At 35.3% G+C, this 18,369-nt stretch overlaps 3 protein-coding genes across 3 annotated transcripts; 1 reads left to right on the plus strand and 2 right to left on the minus strand.

The window, feature by feature from the left end:
* The first annotated feature begins 4,127 nt into the window (after positions 1-4,127).
* LOC116025243 (probable pectate lyase 5) lies at positions 4,128-5,741 on the plus strand. The gene is made up of 3 exons (XM_031266404.1): positions 4,128-4,311; positions 4,394-5,140; positions 5,223-5,741. The coding sequence occupies exons 1-3, from the start codon at positions 4,202-4,204 to the stop codon at positions 5,584-5,586; spliced, it is 1,221 nt and encodes a 406-aa protein (XP_031122264.1). The 5' UTR covers positions 4,128-4,201; the 3' UTR covers positions 5,587-5,741.
* A 459-nt stretch (positions 5,742-6,200) lies between these two features.
* LOC116025242 (T-complex protein 1 subunit epsilon-like) lies at positions 6,201-10,690 on the minus strand. Its single transcript, XM_031266402.1, has 9 exons — positions 10,279-10,690; positions 9,454-9,772; positions 8,699-9,047; positions 7,928-8,060; positions 7,773-7,825; positions 7,340-7,442; positions 6,834-7,000; positions 6,634-6,747; positions 6,201-6,556 (listed from the first exon to the last, which is right to left on the minus strand). The coding sequence occupies exons 1-9, from the start codon at positions 10,475-10,477 to the stop codon at positions 6,386-6,388; spliced, it is 1,608 nt and encodes a 535-aa protein (XP_031122262.1). The 5' UTR covers positions 10,478-10,690; the 3' UTR covers positions 6,201-6,385.
* A 3,640-nt stretch (positions 10,691-14,330) lies between these two features.
* On the minus strand, positions 14,331-17,264 carry LOC116026065 (protein terminal ear1 homolog). Its single transcript, XM_031267509.1, has 5 exons — positions 16,539-17,264; positions 15,741-16,341; positions 15,414-15,533; positions 15,001-15,142; positions 14,331-14,904 (listed from the first exon to the last, which is right to left on the minus strand). The coding sequence occupies exons 1-5, from the start codon at positions 17,161-17,163 to the stop codon at positions 14,647-14,649; spliced, it is 1,746 nt and encodes a 581-aa protein (XP_031123369.1). The 5' UTR covers positions 17,164-17,264; the 3' UTR covers positions 14,331-14,646.
* Positions 17,265-18,369: the final 1,105 nt, after the last annotated feature.

The following is an 18,369-nucleotide window of genomic DNA, read 5'->3' on the forward strand; positions in this document are numbered from 1 at the left end:
ACCATTCATTTAAAATTACCCCATAGTATTTAACTCATCGGCTTACTATGTATAAATAACATAACTAGTGTTTCACCCTAGAACAATATTATATTATATAAAGGAATTTCTTTTTAAAATATTATTTATCATGTGTATTATTGCATATATTTATGAAATCGAGAAAAGAATTATTCATATCGTCATCTTTATTGGACATTATTTGAGATGCTTGTATGCCCCATGCATGCAAGATTGCTTCGCACCTTCGAGGATGGTAGGAAATGTCTCGATTTCTATTTATTCGAAAATGGACAAAATTAAACAATTTTCAGAATAAATCATATTTCCAGTCCATCATTAGTGGATGGAATTTTTTTTAACCCTGGCCTATTAAAAGATATTTATATTATCCTTTTTTTTTTAGTGACGAGGAAAACCCACAGTTACGTGCATTGAGTAACCTTGTCTTGTGATCATAGTCGATAAAGAACCACAAAGAGATACACTAACATAGATTGTCTTAATTAATCGGCTCAAATAAAAAAAGTCAATATACGATTCCCGGAATTGAAATTATTTATGTTATCTTTGAATTCAACAATAGTTGTGATATAATTTTGAATATATTATGACGGTGGTTTGAGAGAGGATAAAATTTTCCGTCCACCGAGAGATGGTAGTGGATGGAATTCTCCGTTTTTTCAGCTGTGATGCTATCATCCCACTGCCATATAGCAATATAGCATCTTCAATACATATTCTAGGGGGATGTCTATCCAAATATGAATGGGAATTATTGAATTTTAATGTTCACATGTTTAAGTGTTACTATCATTTTCACAAACTAACAAACTAATTGAATTTTCAATCCTTTATTAATTCAACTCATTTTTCAACCTTAAGACTAAATTCAAGTCAATTTATTAATAAAAATTCATCGAAAACTCATCAATTAAACTCATATAAAAAGTCTAAAGAAAATATTCATATGCACACGATTAGAAAACTCACGTTTGGTCTAAATTTTTTTTTATACCAACCTCAAATTTGAACGGTAATTAAAGTATTTTTCAACGTTTGAACATAAAATTTAAATTTAGACGAAAAATTTCAATAATATGCCTGAGTGTTGCCTAAACAACGAACTAAATTCTTTTGTACTCCATTTATGGAATGTAGCAAAATGGTTTGAGGAGTTTTAGGTATGCGTTTTAGGTTTTATTAGTTTGGTATATAGTTTGATTAATAAATAGGAAGTTGAAGATTAGACAGAAAATTGGACCCAAGTTACGTGGGATGGCCATGCAGTGTATAGTAGAATCCATTTGGGGAACACCTAACATGGCCTAACGTGCCCCCTCTCCTCTCACAATTAACGTCCATGTCATAAAGTGGGTCGCTTTTTTTTTTTTTTTTTTAATAAATTCATAGCGTAATTCTATCCTTTAAAAGTGCATTTATCTTCTCTTTTTTTTTTTAGTAATAATATTGTTCTAAACGTTCATTGGTTGATCGAACTATTCCGAATTTCCGGATGGCGAAACATTTTGTCTTTTTTGAATCAATTAATTTGTATACACCTGTGCTTACGCAACTGTGAACTAATTCCCAACGAACTAAGATTAGTTGGAATTGATTTAAAATAGCATTACGTAGTGGGGGTTTCTATCACTCAAATGTTTTATCTTTACTAATTTGCTATGAAATTTATCAGTTTAATACAACGGTTTGAAATAATCGATAAACGACTGCTAATGTAACTATAATAATGTTATAAATGTGACTTTTGTAAAAGGTACTCCATGTTAAAGAGTTTTATTCCAACTTGCCCTCCAAATAAGAGTCAAATTCTGTAACTCTGTAAGTACAATCTAATCTGACTCACAACAATAAAGATGATAGATACTTTCAAGTTAAAATTTTGTCCATATTTTCATTTTTTTTTTTGGGTGCATCCGGTAATAGGTGGAAAAGATCGTTGCGTTATATTCTAGTAGTAAATCAAACTAATTAAGAGAGACTATCAGTCATTGACCTTGTTTGGCATTTAGCAGTTAGCTGTTTGTATTAGCGGATAATAAAATGACGAGTTGTAATTTAAAATGAGAAATGTGATTTTCTTATATAAACTTACATTAAATACATTTCTCTATATGAGAATTGAACATAAAATGTCAACATCTTCTATACATACGAGTGAAAGAGGAATTATACGTACTGTGTGCATGAATGGACTCATCACCACACTACTCTTTGTATACTGGAGAAAATAAAACTTAATTAAATATGAGGCAAATAATATAGTGTTAAAAGAGGGCAATAATAATGACTAATTGTACTGTACAGCTTATGAATTTTAAATTTTCAACTCACCGACACATTTATTCAGAGTTGAAGCTGTCGGTGATAGTATATAGGGTTATAGAGTAGAATGCCAAATTTTCTTTCAATTTTTCTGCTTGATAATGACAAATTATTCTCTTGTAAGTAAAATATATTTTATTTTTAATAATAATAATATTAATAATAATGAAATCTTATGGTGTTAACCAGCTTCAATACTAAAAATGTCATATATAATTATATATATTAATCTTTTTTTTTGACAGTACTATTGACAATGATGCCAATATTACTTAATACACTCAAGTACACCATTTTAGAAACACGAAAATTTTACGAAGCCTTAAAATTTCTAAAATATTACTAAAAGTATTGCATTGTCTCTACACCACTACAACATTCATAACGTATTCTATAATTAGCAGTGGAGTAACCCTTTAGTATATAGGAAGTATTAATTTGTTATTTACAATTTTTTCAAATTTTTTTTCCATACAAATAAAGTTAAAGTTGCTTAAGAATTTTGGGCGAATAATTTCTTTATTTGTTCATTACATATAATGATGCTTATCATTTTATAATTCTTCTTCTATTTTTTTTCGTAAGGATGAAAGATAATTAGTGTTGCCGACTTGCCGTATTGGTGTAGAAAACATATTAAAAATATTAACATAAATATTAATTATTATACCAAAAAAGTCATGCATACTAAAACAATAATGACATATAATATACGAATGCATAAAAAGGGAATTTATTACTTTACAACTACGTAAAAATATTTTAAAATTAATAATAAATAACTTTTCCAGCTAATTAATAATAAATTAATTTTTAAAAATAAAATAATTGTTTAATTTAAAAAATAATTATTTAGTATTGAAATTTCGAGCAATAAATGCCTCTCAAATTATACATGACTTTGAAGAGTTTCCGGAGAAGATAGACAAGCAAATGAAGCAATACGTCAAACAGCAAATCTAATAGCAGATTAGCTCCCATTAACTCCAAATCTAATAGTATATAAATTAGATTTCTTTTTTTAGAGAAAAACTTCATACAAATACAGTACACTACACCAACTTATATATAAATTAGATTAATTTATATTTCTCTTGCCTTTTATTTTTAAAACTTAAAACAGAAATTATTTGCAATACACTTTTATTTATTTTTATAATGATATATAGAAAAAAAATATTATTTTTTTTTTGCTAAAATTATTAAATAATTACTTTTGATGTGACAATCACATGTCATTAATAGTTTACTAATACTAATTAATTGACTAACATCAAATAAATATATGAAATAAGTGATCATAAAAAAGTACAGAGTATAAATTAAACAAGATAATAATTAAATAAACTATCGAATTTTTTCAAAAAAAAAATCATCAAACTAAAAATTAAAATAAGCACTTTAACTTAATTGAGAAACCTCCTATTGTAAGTAAACACAATTGTTAAGTTGGATGTAAACTTCTCAAGACCTTGTGGTCTAAAGGCATCTAGTTGCGCTCTCATATAAAAGGCGATGAGTTTGAGCCTCAGTTGAGGCAACACTGTAACAGAGTCAGTAGTACTAAAAAAAAATACATGGTCATAAGTTCGAACTTCACTGGGAAGTCATAATAATAATAATTATTATTATAGGACTTGGAACAAATTTAAAGTCTTTAGGGTGGTATCGACTATCGAGTACAAGAGTCATTTGTGTCGATCAACAACTTAAAATTGTTTATTATTATTATTATTAAATAGAAAGATTTTGCATATATAAATCTCAACCTCAGTTCCCCTTCTTCATGCATCTTACACTTCCATATTCCATTCTTTCCTTTCTCTAGCCCCTCCCTACCAAGGGATTGCGGATAATGGCACTGCCACTTTACTACCTCCTCTTCCTCCTCCCTCTTCTAGCTCCCACCTGCACTTTCTCTTCACCATATCCAGACCCTGAACTCATAGTCCAAGAAGTCAATGAGTATGACTATAATATCATATTTAGATTACACACTTTAGTAATCCAGTTAGTGATTACTACTTGTTTTCCTTTTTTCTTGCAGGAAAATTGCTAATGCAACAATTGCAAGGAGGAAGTTGGGGTTCTTGTCATGTGGCACAGGCAACCCAATTGATGATTGCTGGAGGTGTGACCCCAAGTGGGAAAGCAACAGGCAGAGGCTAGCCGATTGCGCGATTGGGTTTGGAAAACAAGCCATTGGCGGAAGGGATGGCAAAATCTATGTGGTGACAGACACAGGGGATGACCCTGTGAATCCCAAGCCAGGGACCTTAAGATATGGGGCCATACAAGATGAACCATTGTGGATCATTTTTGCCAGGGACATGGTGATCAAGCTCAAGGAAGAACTCATAATGAACTCATTCAAGACCATAGATGGAAGAGGGGCTAGTGTACACATTGCAGGTGGACCATGCATTACTATCCAGTATGTCACAAATATAATCATCCATGGCTTGAACATTCATGACTGCCAGCAAGGAGGGAATGCAAATGTGAGGGACTCACCTGAGCATTATGGGTGGAGGACTCTGTCAGATGGTGATGGAGTTTCAATTTTTGGGGGAAGCCATGTCTGGGTAGATCATTGCTCTCTGTCAAACTGCAGGGATGGGTTGGTAGATGCCATCCATGGATCAACAGCCATTACCATCTCCAACAACTACATGACACACCACAACAAGGTTATGCTCTTGGGACACAGTGACACTTTTATTAAGGACAAGAGCATGCAAGTCACCATAGCCTTCAACCATTTTGGGGAAGGCCTCATTCAGAGAATGCCAAGGTACTATCTTTCATATATTTACTGCTAAAAGTATTTTCAGACACAAAACTTGTGCTTATTACTCGTGTTTCTGATGAACTAGGTGTAGGCATGGTTACTTTCATGTGGTGAATAATGACTATACACACTGGGAGATGTATGCAATTGGAGGCAGTGCTGATCCTACAATCAACAGCCAAGGGAACAGATTTCTAGCTCCGAATGATAGGTTCAACAAGGAAGTGACGAAACATGAGGATGCACCACAGAGTGAGTGGAAGAGCTGGAATTGGAGGTCAGAAGGAGACCTGATGCTGAATGGTGCATTCTTCACCATGTCAGGTAGTGCAGGAGCATCATCTAGCTATGCAAAAGCCTCCAGCCTCAGCGCTAGACCATCCTCGCTCGTTGGCTCTTTGACTGGGGGAGCTGGTGCACTTACCTGCAAAAAAGGCAAAAGCTGCTAATTAACCGATTTGTATATATATATATAAATTAGAGTGATTATAAATATATGTACGTAGTATATAACTATAATCAAGATGCATATGTTAATACCTCCAAAGTTTCAAATAAAAAATCCTTCACCCAAAGAGATGACATTAATGGCCTGAATTATCAACCTGCCGTAGTGGTTCATTTCACAAATTGTGCAATGTCATGAATGTCAGGACTGAGGATCCTGGATCCTGTCTGCAGGCAATGCTAGCTTGCTTATCTACTGTTATAATTCTAGGCTTTCATGCATTCATTAGAAAAATTGTAAGCTGACAAAGATTGAGAATCTAGAGGCAAACCAGACAGAAACAAAGGGACCCTCCAGGCCTCCATTATATATTTAGTTTGCAAGTCAAAATATATATAGTGACCTGCTAGTGCAATTGCAGCATGTCTACAGCTAGGGTGGAGATAATGAAGAGAGATATGCAGTACACAGAAATGACAGCACAAAGCACAATCTAAAAATTTGAGTCCACAAATAATAATGAACTTAATATGCAAAATTCACGGAAGACTTTAACAACTAATGTTGGGGTGGGCTTGTCAAGCAAACAAAGAGAGAGAGAAAGAGAGAGAGGGGGGACTGGATTCAAGAATGTTCAATTTATACCAAGAAATTGTTATTGGATTACATAAAGAATCCAATGCATACATATAAGAGAGAGTTTCCACTCAATAGCATCTAAAATAATTCCACTCAATACATATAAGAGAATTTTGAAGTAGAAACTAAAATAATTCTAGTTCTAGGTAAAGCTCAACTCATCAGTACTCAGCTGGAGTGATGACATCATCAATCTTTAGAATCAATTTCACAACCTGAGTTGCAAGCAAAATCTGCTGTTGCTTCCCAATCAAAGTCTCAAACACATTTTGTTCACTCATATTATTCGTACCAACATCATTACAATCAATCCCACAGCACGGGTTATTCTCCTGCACATAATGAAATTCAAGGTTAAGGAATTTTATGACGGGAATCTTTAACACCTCTCATGTTATGTAAAGCTTACCTTTATTTGCTGAGATTTAACTGCAGATAGCGTCTCAATTGGTGGAAGGCCACTATTCTCAGCGAGTGCCATGGGGATAGAATCTAAGGCATCTGCAAATGCCCTGATTGCATACTGCAGAGAAAAGGATAAGTCATCAGTTTATAATAATTCACTAATTATAAAATAAAGGACAAACATAAAGCTTTCTTTGGTTCTACCTGCTCAACCCCTCGATAATTATCAGAAGCTGCTTCCACAGCAATTGAGCAAGAGATCTCAGCAGATCCACCACCATACACTATAGAATTATTGCGAATAAGATTTCTAGCCACACATAAAGCATCATGAAGGCTACGTTTTGTCTCCTCTATCATCATTTTGTTACCTGAAGTTTAAGAAAGTTGCTTCAGATTAGTGCTACTGATGAAAGTACATCTCATAGTACAAATATGTCAGCAGAATAGAAGTAACTTTTAGTTGCATCATATCAACAAATAATAAAATTCTAAAACCAGTGCAAGAGTGTACTAGTGTAGTGCTGCCACCAAAGTGGAAAAGAAACAAATAAAAATTTTGTTATCCCCTTACTTAAAGTTGACAGCAAAAGAATATAAGAAAGTGAATTCCATTATAACTAGAAGTCTTCTTGCTTTCAACAATGGGGGAAAAAAAAACCTTGCATAGAAACTAATATAAAAGGAATTCACAAGGTAGATCAACTTACCACCACGAATAAATATGGTCACAGCTCTTGAATTGGCACACTGTTCAATATAGATCATTCTATCCTTTGTTGTACCAAAGGATTTTTCTTGAACCAGCCCAGCCTAAAATCATAAACATAGATGTTTGACATCTGACATCTTAAGGAAAAAGCATAGATAGAATAAAGATACAGTGCCGCACAACTTATATGAAGACAACTACAATCTTACTTTCCATTTGATCAAACGGATTCAAATAACAAGTTGAATAAGCATAAAGGAAAAGCTCTCCTTTAATAAAACTACACTATTCTTTTTCATTGAGAATTGTTGTGATTCTCCTAGTGATTAATAACAAGCATAGATAAATAACCTAACCAGATGTTGGTCAAAACAATACAGAAACTCCATACCACAACCTTACATTTATGCAGCACAAAGAGAGAAGATTACCCTGCCAAGCTTTTCTGGCAACAACTCCTGAAACCTTGGCACAATTCTCCCACCTAGGCAAAGTCCAAAAAATACAAAGCATCAACAACCATAATATCCTCAAGATAGCAACTATATCATATTTGTGACGTCCTAAAACAGTATACTATGCAAACCTGTGGCTATTGCAATCAGCTCCAACTCCACACCACCAACCCATCTAACAGCAGGCAAATTTCTATGCATTAGTAAGTGATTAGCTTCATCATCAAAACCCCACTGGCAAATAACTAAGGTAGCACCAACATCCTGTAGACCAGAGGATACCAAACTCGTTACAGAAATCAAGACCTCATGAAGGCAATAAGCAGAACTGAAGTGCCTTTGCATTTAATTGATGTGCAACCCATAAATTGCAAATATAGATAGATAGCCCCCTAGTTTTACTAAGAGCTTAATCATGCAAATTAATAAGGGCAGGAAAATGGAGATCTCATTCCCCAACCTCTTAATTAGTTTCAAAAAATATCGATGGGGAAGAAAAGTATATGCAAGCAAACAAAACTGTTGTTCTGCACCATTATCACTGAGCAGCATCTAAAAAAACTTGTGAAAAGGATACAAAATTGAAGCACAACATTAACAGTAAGTCTCTTCAATAACCCATCTTCCTCTTCCTCTAACTTATTATCAGCTATAGTTGAGAATTAATATGGAATGTAAAAGCTTTCTTTTACACAAGTAACAAACATGCAGTTGAACTGATTGCCAAGTCAAAGCTAACAATACTATTAACAGCCATGTTTTCCGCCCTTGACTCTCCCTTCCCCATCCCCCCCAAACCTCCACTCTCAAGCAACATCAGTTATAAATTCTTTCATATTTTTAGTTGTATTCGCCTCTCTTTCATTTGTACAATTGTACAAGCTTATAGCATGGAGTTTTACCTTGCACTTCTGAACCATGTCATCAAAATACTTCTGCTCCTGCAGACGTATAGTTTGGAATTTCTCAACAGTATCAATATCAACCTTATGCTTGGTCTTTGGTTTGGGTGGTTCAAATGGACAAGTCAAAATGGCAATTTTTGCATCCTCAATTTGCTTTGGCATCTGAGGATGGCTCATGTCTTTGTCAAAAACAATCCCATAAATTAATTCTGTATCCTCTAGCTTTCCACCAACTTTCCCTTCCACTTTGATTAGATCCAGATTAACATCCTTCCTCTCAAAATCTGCAACAGCCATAACAGCTTTAACAGCAATCTCAGCTAGGACACGCTTGCATCTATTCACACTGCAAATGAAAATTTATCACATTAAAACATGCATAGGATATGATCACTTAAACAGTCATGAAAGGACCACAACCTATGTTAGAAATACAAAAGCAATTATCCAAATGAACACACAAATTGTACTCTATTTGTATGTAATAACAAACTTCTACAGATTTTGTTGTGTACATTTGGTCACATTTAGAACATAAATGTAATAACTTAGTATCAATTGCCATCATTTAGGCATTATGTAGGGTTAATAAAGAATTAGAATTTCATAACCAAGCAAAACTAAAACACAAGCCAATGTGGAAATGCTAGAATATCAGTATATCACACAGAAAATTGATATCAACTTAAAGATACAACTATATATGCATTGCAATAATATGGTGGAAAAGTTGGTCTGAATTTGACACTTACATCTTAGATGACAAAGTAGTCATACATGTTTGAACTAAAGGCTCAATATTATTCAAACCAAATTCAAATTTATGTGCTATGTGTTCGAGATGCTCAACTGCAATCCTTGATGCCATTTCATAACCCTCAGCAATACGAATAGGATGAATGCCACGTTCCAACAACTTTTCAGCTTGTTCAAGAAGTGCCCCTGCCATGACAACAACTCCAGTTGTTCCATCACCAATCTCATAGTCTTGACTCCGTGACAATTCTACCATTAGCTTTGCAATCTGGTTGTCAACATCCATCTGCTCCAAGATGGTTGCACCATCATTTGCTGAAATTACAGGAATAAAACATGAGCAAACTCCATGGTGAAAATTAAAATTGGAATGTCAGCATCAGCATAACAGATAACAGCAATGACACAGAGAACTCACTCATGATTGCTTAATATTAATCAGAGTTTCAGAATTCACTCTTAAAAACATTATCTGGTAGCAATTAGAAATATAGCTTCATGCCTGTAACCCTAAATTGTATTCCTGAACAAGCAAAAAACTAAATGCTGAGGCTCCAAAATGACATCCAAATTGAGTAATATCGCTTTAAAAACACAAAACTAATTTACCTATCAATAAAAACTAAATGACGTAGTATGTACCCAATCAACAACATAATATCTGATCCAAACCTACAACTCCCTACCACAATTGGCTCAATTTTCAGATTTCATTCCTGAAGGTATCATCTAGTCATAATCATAGTAAATATCACTTTCAAATTATAACAGCTAAACACTATTTACATGCTATGAAGGAAATCAGTGAGAAACGAACATACAGATGATGACGTCTCCGTCGGGGCTCTGGAGCATCTTGTCCATGCCTTTGGGACCGAGTGAGGTCCGGAGGATCCGAGCGACGGCCTTGCCGGCGGAAATGTTGGCCTTCTGAGCATCGATGCCACGCAGCCTCGACGTCTGTTCCTGCTCCTTCAGTATTATATAGGGCCTCCCGTATTCATCCATCACCAACGCCATTGCTGCTTCTTCCGATCGGATCTTGAGCGGATTGGAAACAAACTCTTACTCAGCTGTAGATAGAAGAAGAGTACAGACTGAGAGAAGTGAGATGAAGAAGAGATTGTAAATCTCTTTCGTCTAGAAACTTCCACAAGTTGGTTTTTGTTTTGCCCTAGCTAGTAGCTAGGTTGAGCTTCCCTCTCCTCTTCTTGCTCCCGCCTCCCGCTTCTTTGTAATTCAAGCCCATTTCATAAACCGGGTCGGGGTCGGGTAACGGTTGTGACATTGGATTGCGGTTTGGGCTCGAGTAACTGTATTTTCAAAATGTTTGTTTCAATTTTCACGTATATTACATCACTCTTGGAGGCGATTGGTTCACGGAAGGTTAAATTACCTCAGAAATGTTAATTGTTATAAATGTTAGACTAATGTGTTTGGTTTAAAACTAAAGTATGTAATATAAATATGTTTGGTTGAAGTGTTGTTCTTTTAAATGTTATAATAATTATTTTACTTTAATGTCGTTAACTTATTTTTATGTTTTCAATTAATTTTAAAATTAAAATAAATAAATAAGGCAATAGTAAAATATAGAAGTAAATGATTTAAAATTAATTAACTAAAAGTTTGAACTTGAGAAACATTGTATGTCTTGACTGGAGAAAAATTAATTGATTAAAATGACAAGATTAATAATAAGACAAGGGATGTGATAATACCTAAAAAGGAGGAGGGTATTTCACATTTCATTCAAATAGCTAAAAAACCTTATATGGAGGCCAGTTATGTTACATTTCTCGCAAAAATTACACAACTTGAACCAAACATGAGAATCCTATACCCAAACAAATATAACTTTGATTATCTTATATAACTTGACCATACATCCCCTTACAATTTTATCCCATTCAAAAGAACGAAATTAGTATAATTTTGCGAAGGTGTTTCATCTTCCTCTGTATAAGTTAATGAGTAATATTGTTGTTTTCTACTAATAATGTAACATGTTGTCTCTCGTGTTAGTTGAAACTGTTGTACTTAATATTCTTCATATATTCAATCCAGATACATACATGTAGTGATGGTAGCTAGGAGAGGTTTTCATGTCTAACAATACACAGACATACACACACACACTTGTCATTGATGTTCTTGCATATGATGCTAACAATATGAACATTGTACAAGCATTTTGTATAAGTCGGAGTTTATTAAACTTTTTAGTTTGAGCTAACTAAAGTACAACTTTGGATAATTAGGTTGTTCTCAACTTAACAAGTGATTCACTTACTAGGTGAGGGGATCAAAAAAATTATTTTTTATTACTTTGTTTGCCACATAAGATAGCAAGTTTGTTATTTTAGCAAACTTGCTAATGACAGTCTTTGCTGCAAACTGCCATGTAGTACTTTTATTTTACCTTTTTATATATGTATATATATATTTGAGCTAATATTTTAAATTGGGGTCTACTTTAGAAAGTTAATTGGATTTGTAGAGATGTAACGTGAATAGTAAATAAATTTTAAATTAGATGATATGGAAGTAGGAATCACTTTTAAAAGTAGAGAGAATATTGTAGGGATAAAATAACCTTACTTCGAACTTTTGAAAAAATTAAAGGATTTGAAATATGATACGAGGAAGAGAGTGAAAATAGATAACATGGTCACATCTTGTGGAACAGATAAACATTGAAACTTCCACGTGTCAAAACCCCAAATCATTACCAAGCTTGTGGGTGGGGATTGAGAAGGACGAAACGCATTCAATTATAAGGAACAGTCTCTATCTAAGTTAAAGATGATAAAACTATTGATGTAATTATGAGATTTTAAGTTTTTTTTTTTTCTTAAATTCAACTTCAAATCACATTGGTCTTTTCTGTTTGAGCTAATCAATTATTGGTCACTTAAACTAGTCAATTATAAACAACTTAAACTAGCAATATATTTGGCTAAGAAATATGTGGTTGAAAAGTCTAGAATTAACGTTGATGAATTGGGATTATAAGCTGCAGTGTATCTAACCAGGCTGTATATAATATAACCTGTGAGTGCAGCAGCCCAAGGAGTCGAAATAAAAGCGCAGCGCATGGATATCCGAGAAGCCACAAACAGACAACGTTGTACTCGAAAAAACAGGCCGTGGTTGCCCGATGGACAAATCAATGAATTGGAACTCATCACATCGTCATGTATCTTAACCTTTTTTTTGTTTTTATATATCACTGCATATTTTCCAGTAAAAGTGGCTACACTACGTATCCTTTTACTAAGATGCCATCTCCATATACCTTCTTTTGGAACACCACATCTGCTACTCCATGCCCCACCTTTTACCTCTGTCTTTTCTTGGCTCACGCATATTCATCCGCTTTGACCGTTGACCGCTCCGTTCAAACCACTCCCCAAACCAAGTACTACTACTTTACTAAGTACAACACACCCAATTTTTTTTAAATGTACTTTATTTGGTCTTTTATTGTTTATCTACTCCCTCGTAGACTCATAGTGTAATACTCGTAGCTCTATTGATAGCCATGTTTATATTCAACAACAAATCTAGACGCAGAGTTTGAGAATATTATATTGTAAGTAATTGAATGTTAATTAACAACAGTTAAAACCCTAAAAACCAAATTTGCTCAAATAACCAAATAAAATTGGTCAAGCTGTTAACTTAGTAACTACATAGTTTCAACTTGTTAACTTAGTAACTACAATATTTCAAGTTAACTTAGTAACTACAATATTTCAAGTTCGACTCTTAATGAAAGCAACCTGATTTAACTATGAAAGTATAAAAATAAGGATTCAAAAAAAAAAGTTGGCCAAGTTGTTAGCTTAGTAACTACATAGTTTCCACTTGTTGACTTAGTAATTACAATATTTCAAGTTCAACTTTTAATAAAAGCAACCTAATTAACATAAGGCAAACCCATGAATAATAAAAGCAACCTGATTTAACTATAAACATAAGGCAAACCCTTGAGTAATGGATGCCGATTAAAGATTAAATTAAAATTTCACTTTTACCCAAAAGTTTTTATTTGTCTTAGTCAAAACTGCAACTAGCTTACAAATGCAAAATCCTATCTTTTACTACACAACTAGCCTACAAATGGAAAATTTTCATTTATTATAGGATATTACACATAAATAAAATTTATTCCATCACACCCTCAAAGAATAGGGCAAATTTCCTCTATCACCCACAAGAAAATCTTGTGTCATAGAGTTACCAGGCTGTTTAGTTGGAACAGTGTAATTAAAGGGAATGAATTGTAATTTAATATGAAATGAATAGGTATAGGGATTGTAATTTTGTAAGAAATGAATAAGGTTAAAATTACAAAAGAATTCAAATTCTATTATTTGGTAGATAGGAGTAAAAATGTTTGGTAGATATTTAGAAATTAAAAGAAAATAAGTGATATAAAGATTGAAATGCCATTGTAATAATAATAATAATAATAATATCATTATTATTATTATTATTATGTCAAAGACCTTGTACTTTAGTAGCATAATTGTATTGTCCCAATAATAGGCCTAGTCATTTTTTCTTCCTATATACCTAGGTTAGAATTGCAATTGCAACTTTTTAGGGGAAGGGTAGGATTCTAAATTTCAAGAGGGAATTGCAATTCCGTCTAAGCCAATAATGTAATTTCACATATTAAAAAAATTAGTAGGAAAGGAATTTCATTCAATCCTTTGCAACCAATTAAATAGCATGTAATGTAGGAAGAATTGAAGAGGTGAATATGAAAAACTATTTTGAAAAACATTTTATGCAAACGAGAAGCATGCACATGAACACGAACACAGCATTCAAGAACAAATAAAACGAATTAATTTATGGTATTATAGGAACTAGTCTAGTCAAGACTCCACCGTTTTGCATTTCCACTACTGCTAGTCTGCTACCATAATACAACGTCATATAGGTTATGGGGGGTAGTGGATACAGCAAAACCATAGCTATTTTTGAGTTTGAAGTGACAGAAAGTAAACCTACCGTCAACCATGGAGAAAAGAAAGAAATGGCATTGATGAGGTGAGAGAAGACCAGAAGATCTCTGAAATCTTTTTTATAGTCGCCGTAGAATCAAGTAAATCTTGATTCTTCGACGAATGTCAACCATGAAAACTTCGCCCACCGTTATTTATTTTTTTTTAAATTCAATTCCCATCGTCCTCATCATTACCATCCTCAAAGTCTCCACCATCGCCGCCGCCGCAGCCACCGCCAGCATTAATTCCTGCGCCCCCATCATCGGCCACCGGAGGCGGAGGAGGGTTTTCGCCGCGGCCGAAGATGGGCTGCGGCACCGTCAGCGTCCGGCCGTCCCGCGGCGGCGAGAACACCACCGGCATGTACTCCTCCGCCTGGCACGGGAACCTCGAGTTCTTGAAATGCTCTTTCAGTGCCTCTATTCCCTTTAAACGCAACAACATCGTACCTTAATCACACTATTGTCATCAAAGTAACAAACAAAACAATTAAAATCCACTCGGAACATATCAAAAAATTACCTGAATTCTCGCGTAGGTTACTTCGCAGATCTTCCTGGAGTTGAAGGCCTCCCAGGTTTGAAGATGAAACGCCTTGTACAGCCTCCATGCTGCTTCTGGAGAAGTCATGTTCACGAAACCATATCCCACGTTGCACTTGTTTCTGCAGTTTCATGCAATCAATCAATGTATCATCAAATACTGTAAATTTTTTGGGTAAATATGTAAAATTATTAGCCACAGCAAAGAATCACAAGACCTAAATCAAGTATTCATATTTAATTAATTCAAATCAATAAATTAGCAAAATACCATAAGTAATCAGTTTAGGTTCCCAAAAGCTGATCGACTCAAACAGCTAAGAGCCGAACTTGTGACATTGTGGTTACTAAGGTTAAAGCATAAATGGGAAGAATGGAAAGAGAGATGCATACACGAAATCAATTGGGAGATAGACGAAATCGTAGGAGGAAGTGGGGTGGTGATCGGCGGGGGCAATCTGCTCGTTACAGTGAATGCAGTGGTTGTCCAGCATGTTCAGCAGGAGCTTCTGACTGCAACCACAAACCCCAAGAATTATGGTGTCAGTCAAATCTCCAGAACCAAAAATAATGATAAAATAAACGTGCAACGCAAACCCCATTGAAAAGCTAATAAATAACAACTGTATAGTATAGTAGTAATGATCAAAGTGGAAATCAGAATATTATGGGAAGAAAGCAGATTAAAGCAAAAAAAAAAAAAACGCGAACCCCTACTACCTGTACTTGTTGGGTATGTTCTTGATCATGACAGTGGTTCTGCTATCCCTGCAATCTGATTCCTTAATTATCTCTTCTTCATTTATCATGAAACGAGGATCCTTCTCGTTTCCACCCTCACCCACGTGAGATTTCCTCCATGGTTTCCCCGTCGCCGCCCTCCCCCGATTCTGCTTCGACGACGACGACGAAGACGACGGCGACAGTGACGGCGAGTTCTTCCCGTTATTCTTCCTCCAACCCCTCTTTGAATTGCCCCGCCAACACCCATTATACCAATCATTCCCATTCCCATTCCTGAGGGTCAATGATTCCATGGAATCATGAATTGACGGCGACGAACCGATTCTACCGGGGCGACACGGCGGCGGCGGCGGAGGAGGAGAGTGGGCGGTGATTGGACGGGGTTTAGGGGAGGAAAATGGGAATCTTCTCCGGCTATTATTGCCGCCGGGGCGGCTGAATTCGATCAAGACAGGCTTGCCATTTATTTCCTTGCGATTCATATGCACTAACGCATTGGCGGCGTCTCTAACATCATAAAACTCCACGAACCTTTGGTGCCGTTTCATCGGCGTCTCTCTCAATTCCTTAACGGGGCCTGGATATATATAAATAAATAAATTTAACATTAATAAATCAAGAAAAGTAAAGATTAATTAAACTTGGCCATAGGCCATAAAGGCCAAATTCATCACAAACCACCTGAGAAGCGAAATTCATTAAAGAATTAAACTTTTTTAATCTGGGAAAGATTTGAGGAATAATAATTAAGGTTTAATGTAATGTTTTGCATACCAAAAGCTCTAAAAATGTCTTTGAGGTGAGCGGCTGAAACGGCGGGGTCGAGATTGAGTAAAACAAGCGTGCCCTGATTATTTCCGCCGGGGATGCTGCACGTGACCGGGATTATGAACTGGGCCCACACGGCCCGGCCGGAGATGAGTCCGGGCGCCGGAGCGGGAAGCGGCGGGGGTAAAGACACGCCGGCGGCGCCGGATTCGAAATGGCGGCGGAGACGGAACTGCTGCTGCATGTGCTGGTCTTGAATCTCCGCCGCCGCCGTCTGGGCGTGGCGGAGATCATAGAAATGGACGGTCACGATCCCGTCCCTAACCCTCTCCATCTGAACGGCCCTCACGTCGCCGAACACCTCCAGCTCCCGCCGCACCAGCGACTCGCTCGCGTCGGACGGCACCATGCTCACCAGCAGCGTCCGCGTCGGAATCGAGCTCTGCGGCGGCAGACACGGCGCCGGCAGCGCCACAACTTCGCCGTACTGCGGCGGCGGCGGCGGAGGAGGATGGTAAGGGTAGTAGAATTGCACCGGAGCTAAAGGGTAAGTGTACGGATTTCTCGGGAAGAATTCTTGAGCTCTGGGATCAAGATTCCCCGGAAACGGTATAAAATCAGCGTCATCCATGGTGATTTCAGCCGGAAAACCGGCTAGAAAACACTACACAAGTAGACTTTCCGGTGACTTCTAGAGTCTAAGTTTGAACGAACGCAGACCCCTCTGTGGAGTCTTGTCCAAATAGAGATACAAAGAAAGAAAGTGGTGAGAATGTAAAAAGGAACAATTGAGTTGACATATGAATGCTTATTTAGACCCTTTACACAAATTTAGAGTAATTTATTTTCTCTCATTTATTATTATATACAAATAAATGTATTTTCTATTTTTTTCAGTTAGAAACACAATTAAAAGTATTATTATTCAAATTATTAACTATTTGATATAATATAATTAAAAGTTCAACTTTTTTTTAAAATATCATTTTTTCTATATATATATATATATTGCCGATGAATTTACATTTTAAAATGTGCTTGTGGCCGGAGAATATAATAATATATATACTTACTGTAATTTATTGAATTTATAGATAATTTATAATATGATAACAAATTACGAATATTAACTTTAAAAAATACCATATATGTGAGAATATTAATTTTAAAAAAAAACGTCATATACACGATAAATATTAATTTTAAAAAATACCATATACGCGAGGATGTTACTATTAAAAAATACCATATACTTGAAAATCATAAGTCGAAAAGCAATAAATACTTTCACATAACAATACTGAAATGCTTCACACTTACAAATATACATGGTGGAAATCAAAATCCTATTTTGTTTTAGAGAAATCTCTTGACAGTATTAATCGAATGTAACATTGAAAAATTAACTGTGAACGTTAAGAGTAAAAAGAATGTTTTGTACTGATTGAAGTGTTTAGTACAAATTTAATTAGACTGTGTTCCCCTACTTGCTAATATATATATATACACAGCCACTGCACCAGAGTTCTTAAATGCACCATTAAACATTTTCAAATGCATCGTTAAGAATTTTCACATGCGAACAAGCATGAGTGCACAATTTAATCCCAAGCATGCCTGGATGACGGTAGAGAACGTAGAGTAGATTGTGTGCACTCATGCTTGTTCGTACATTTTCACCTAAGGAAGTGTTCTCATTTGAACACAAGCCTATATATAATCCTGTCCATATGAGAACAAGTCTGCATGTGAGAATTGTGGACTAATTTGGGCTGTCAATTGGGCAATATCTGGGGTATATTTGGCGGGGAGTGGTGCACCGTAGGACGTGAGGATG

This window comes from Ipomoea triloba, chromosome 7, assembly GCF_003576645.1.
Source record: "Ipomoea triloba cultivar NCNSP0323 chromosome 7, ASM357664v1".
Classification (NCBI taxonomy): Eukaryota; Viridiplantae; Streptophyta; class Magnoliopsida; order Solanales; family Convolvulaceae; genus Ipomoea; species Ipomoea triloba.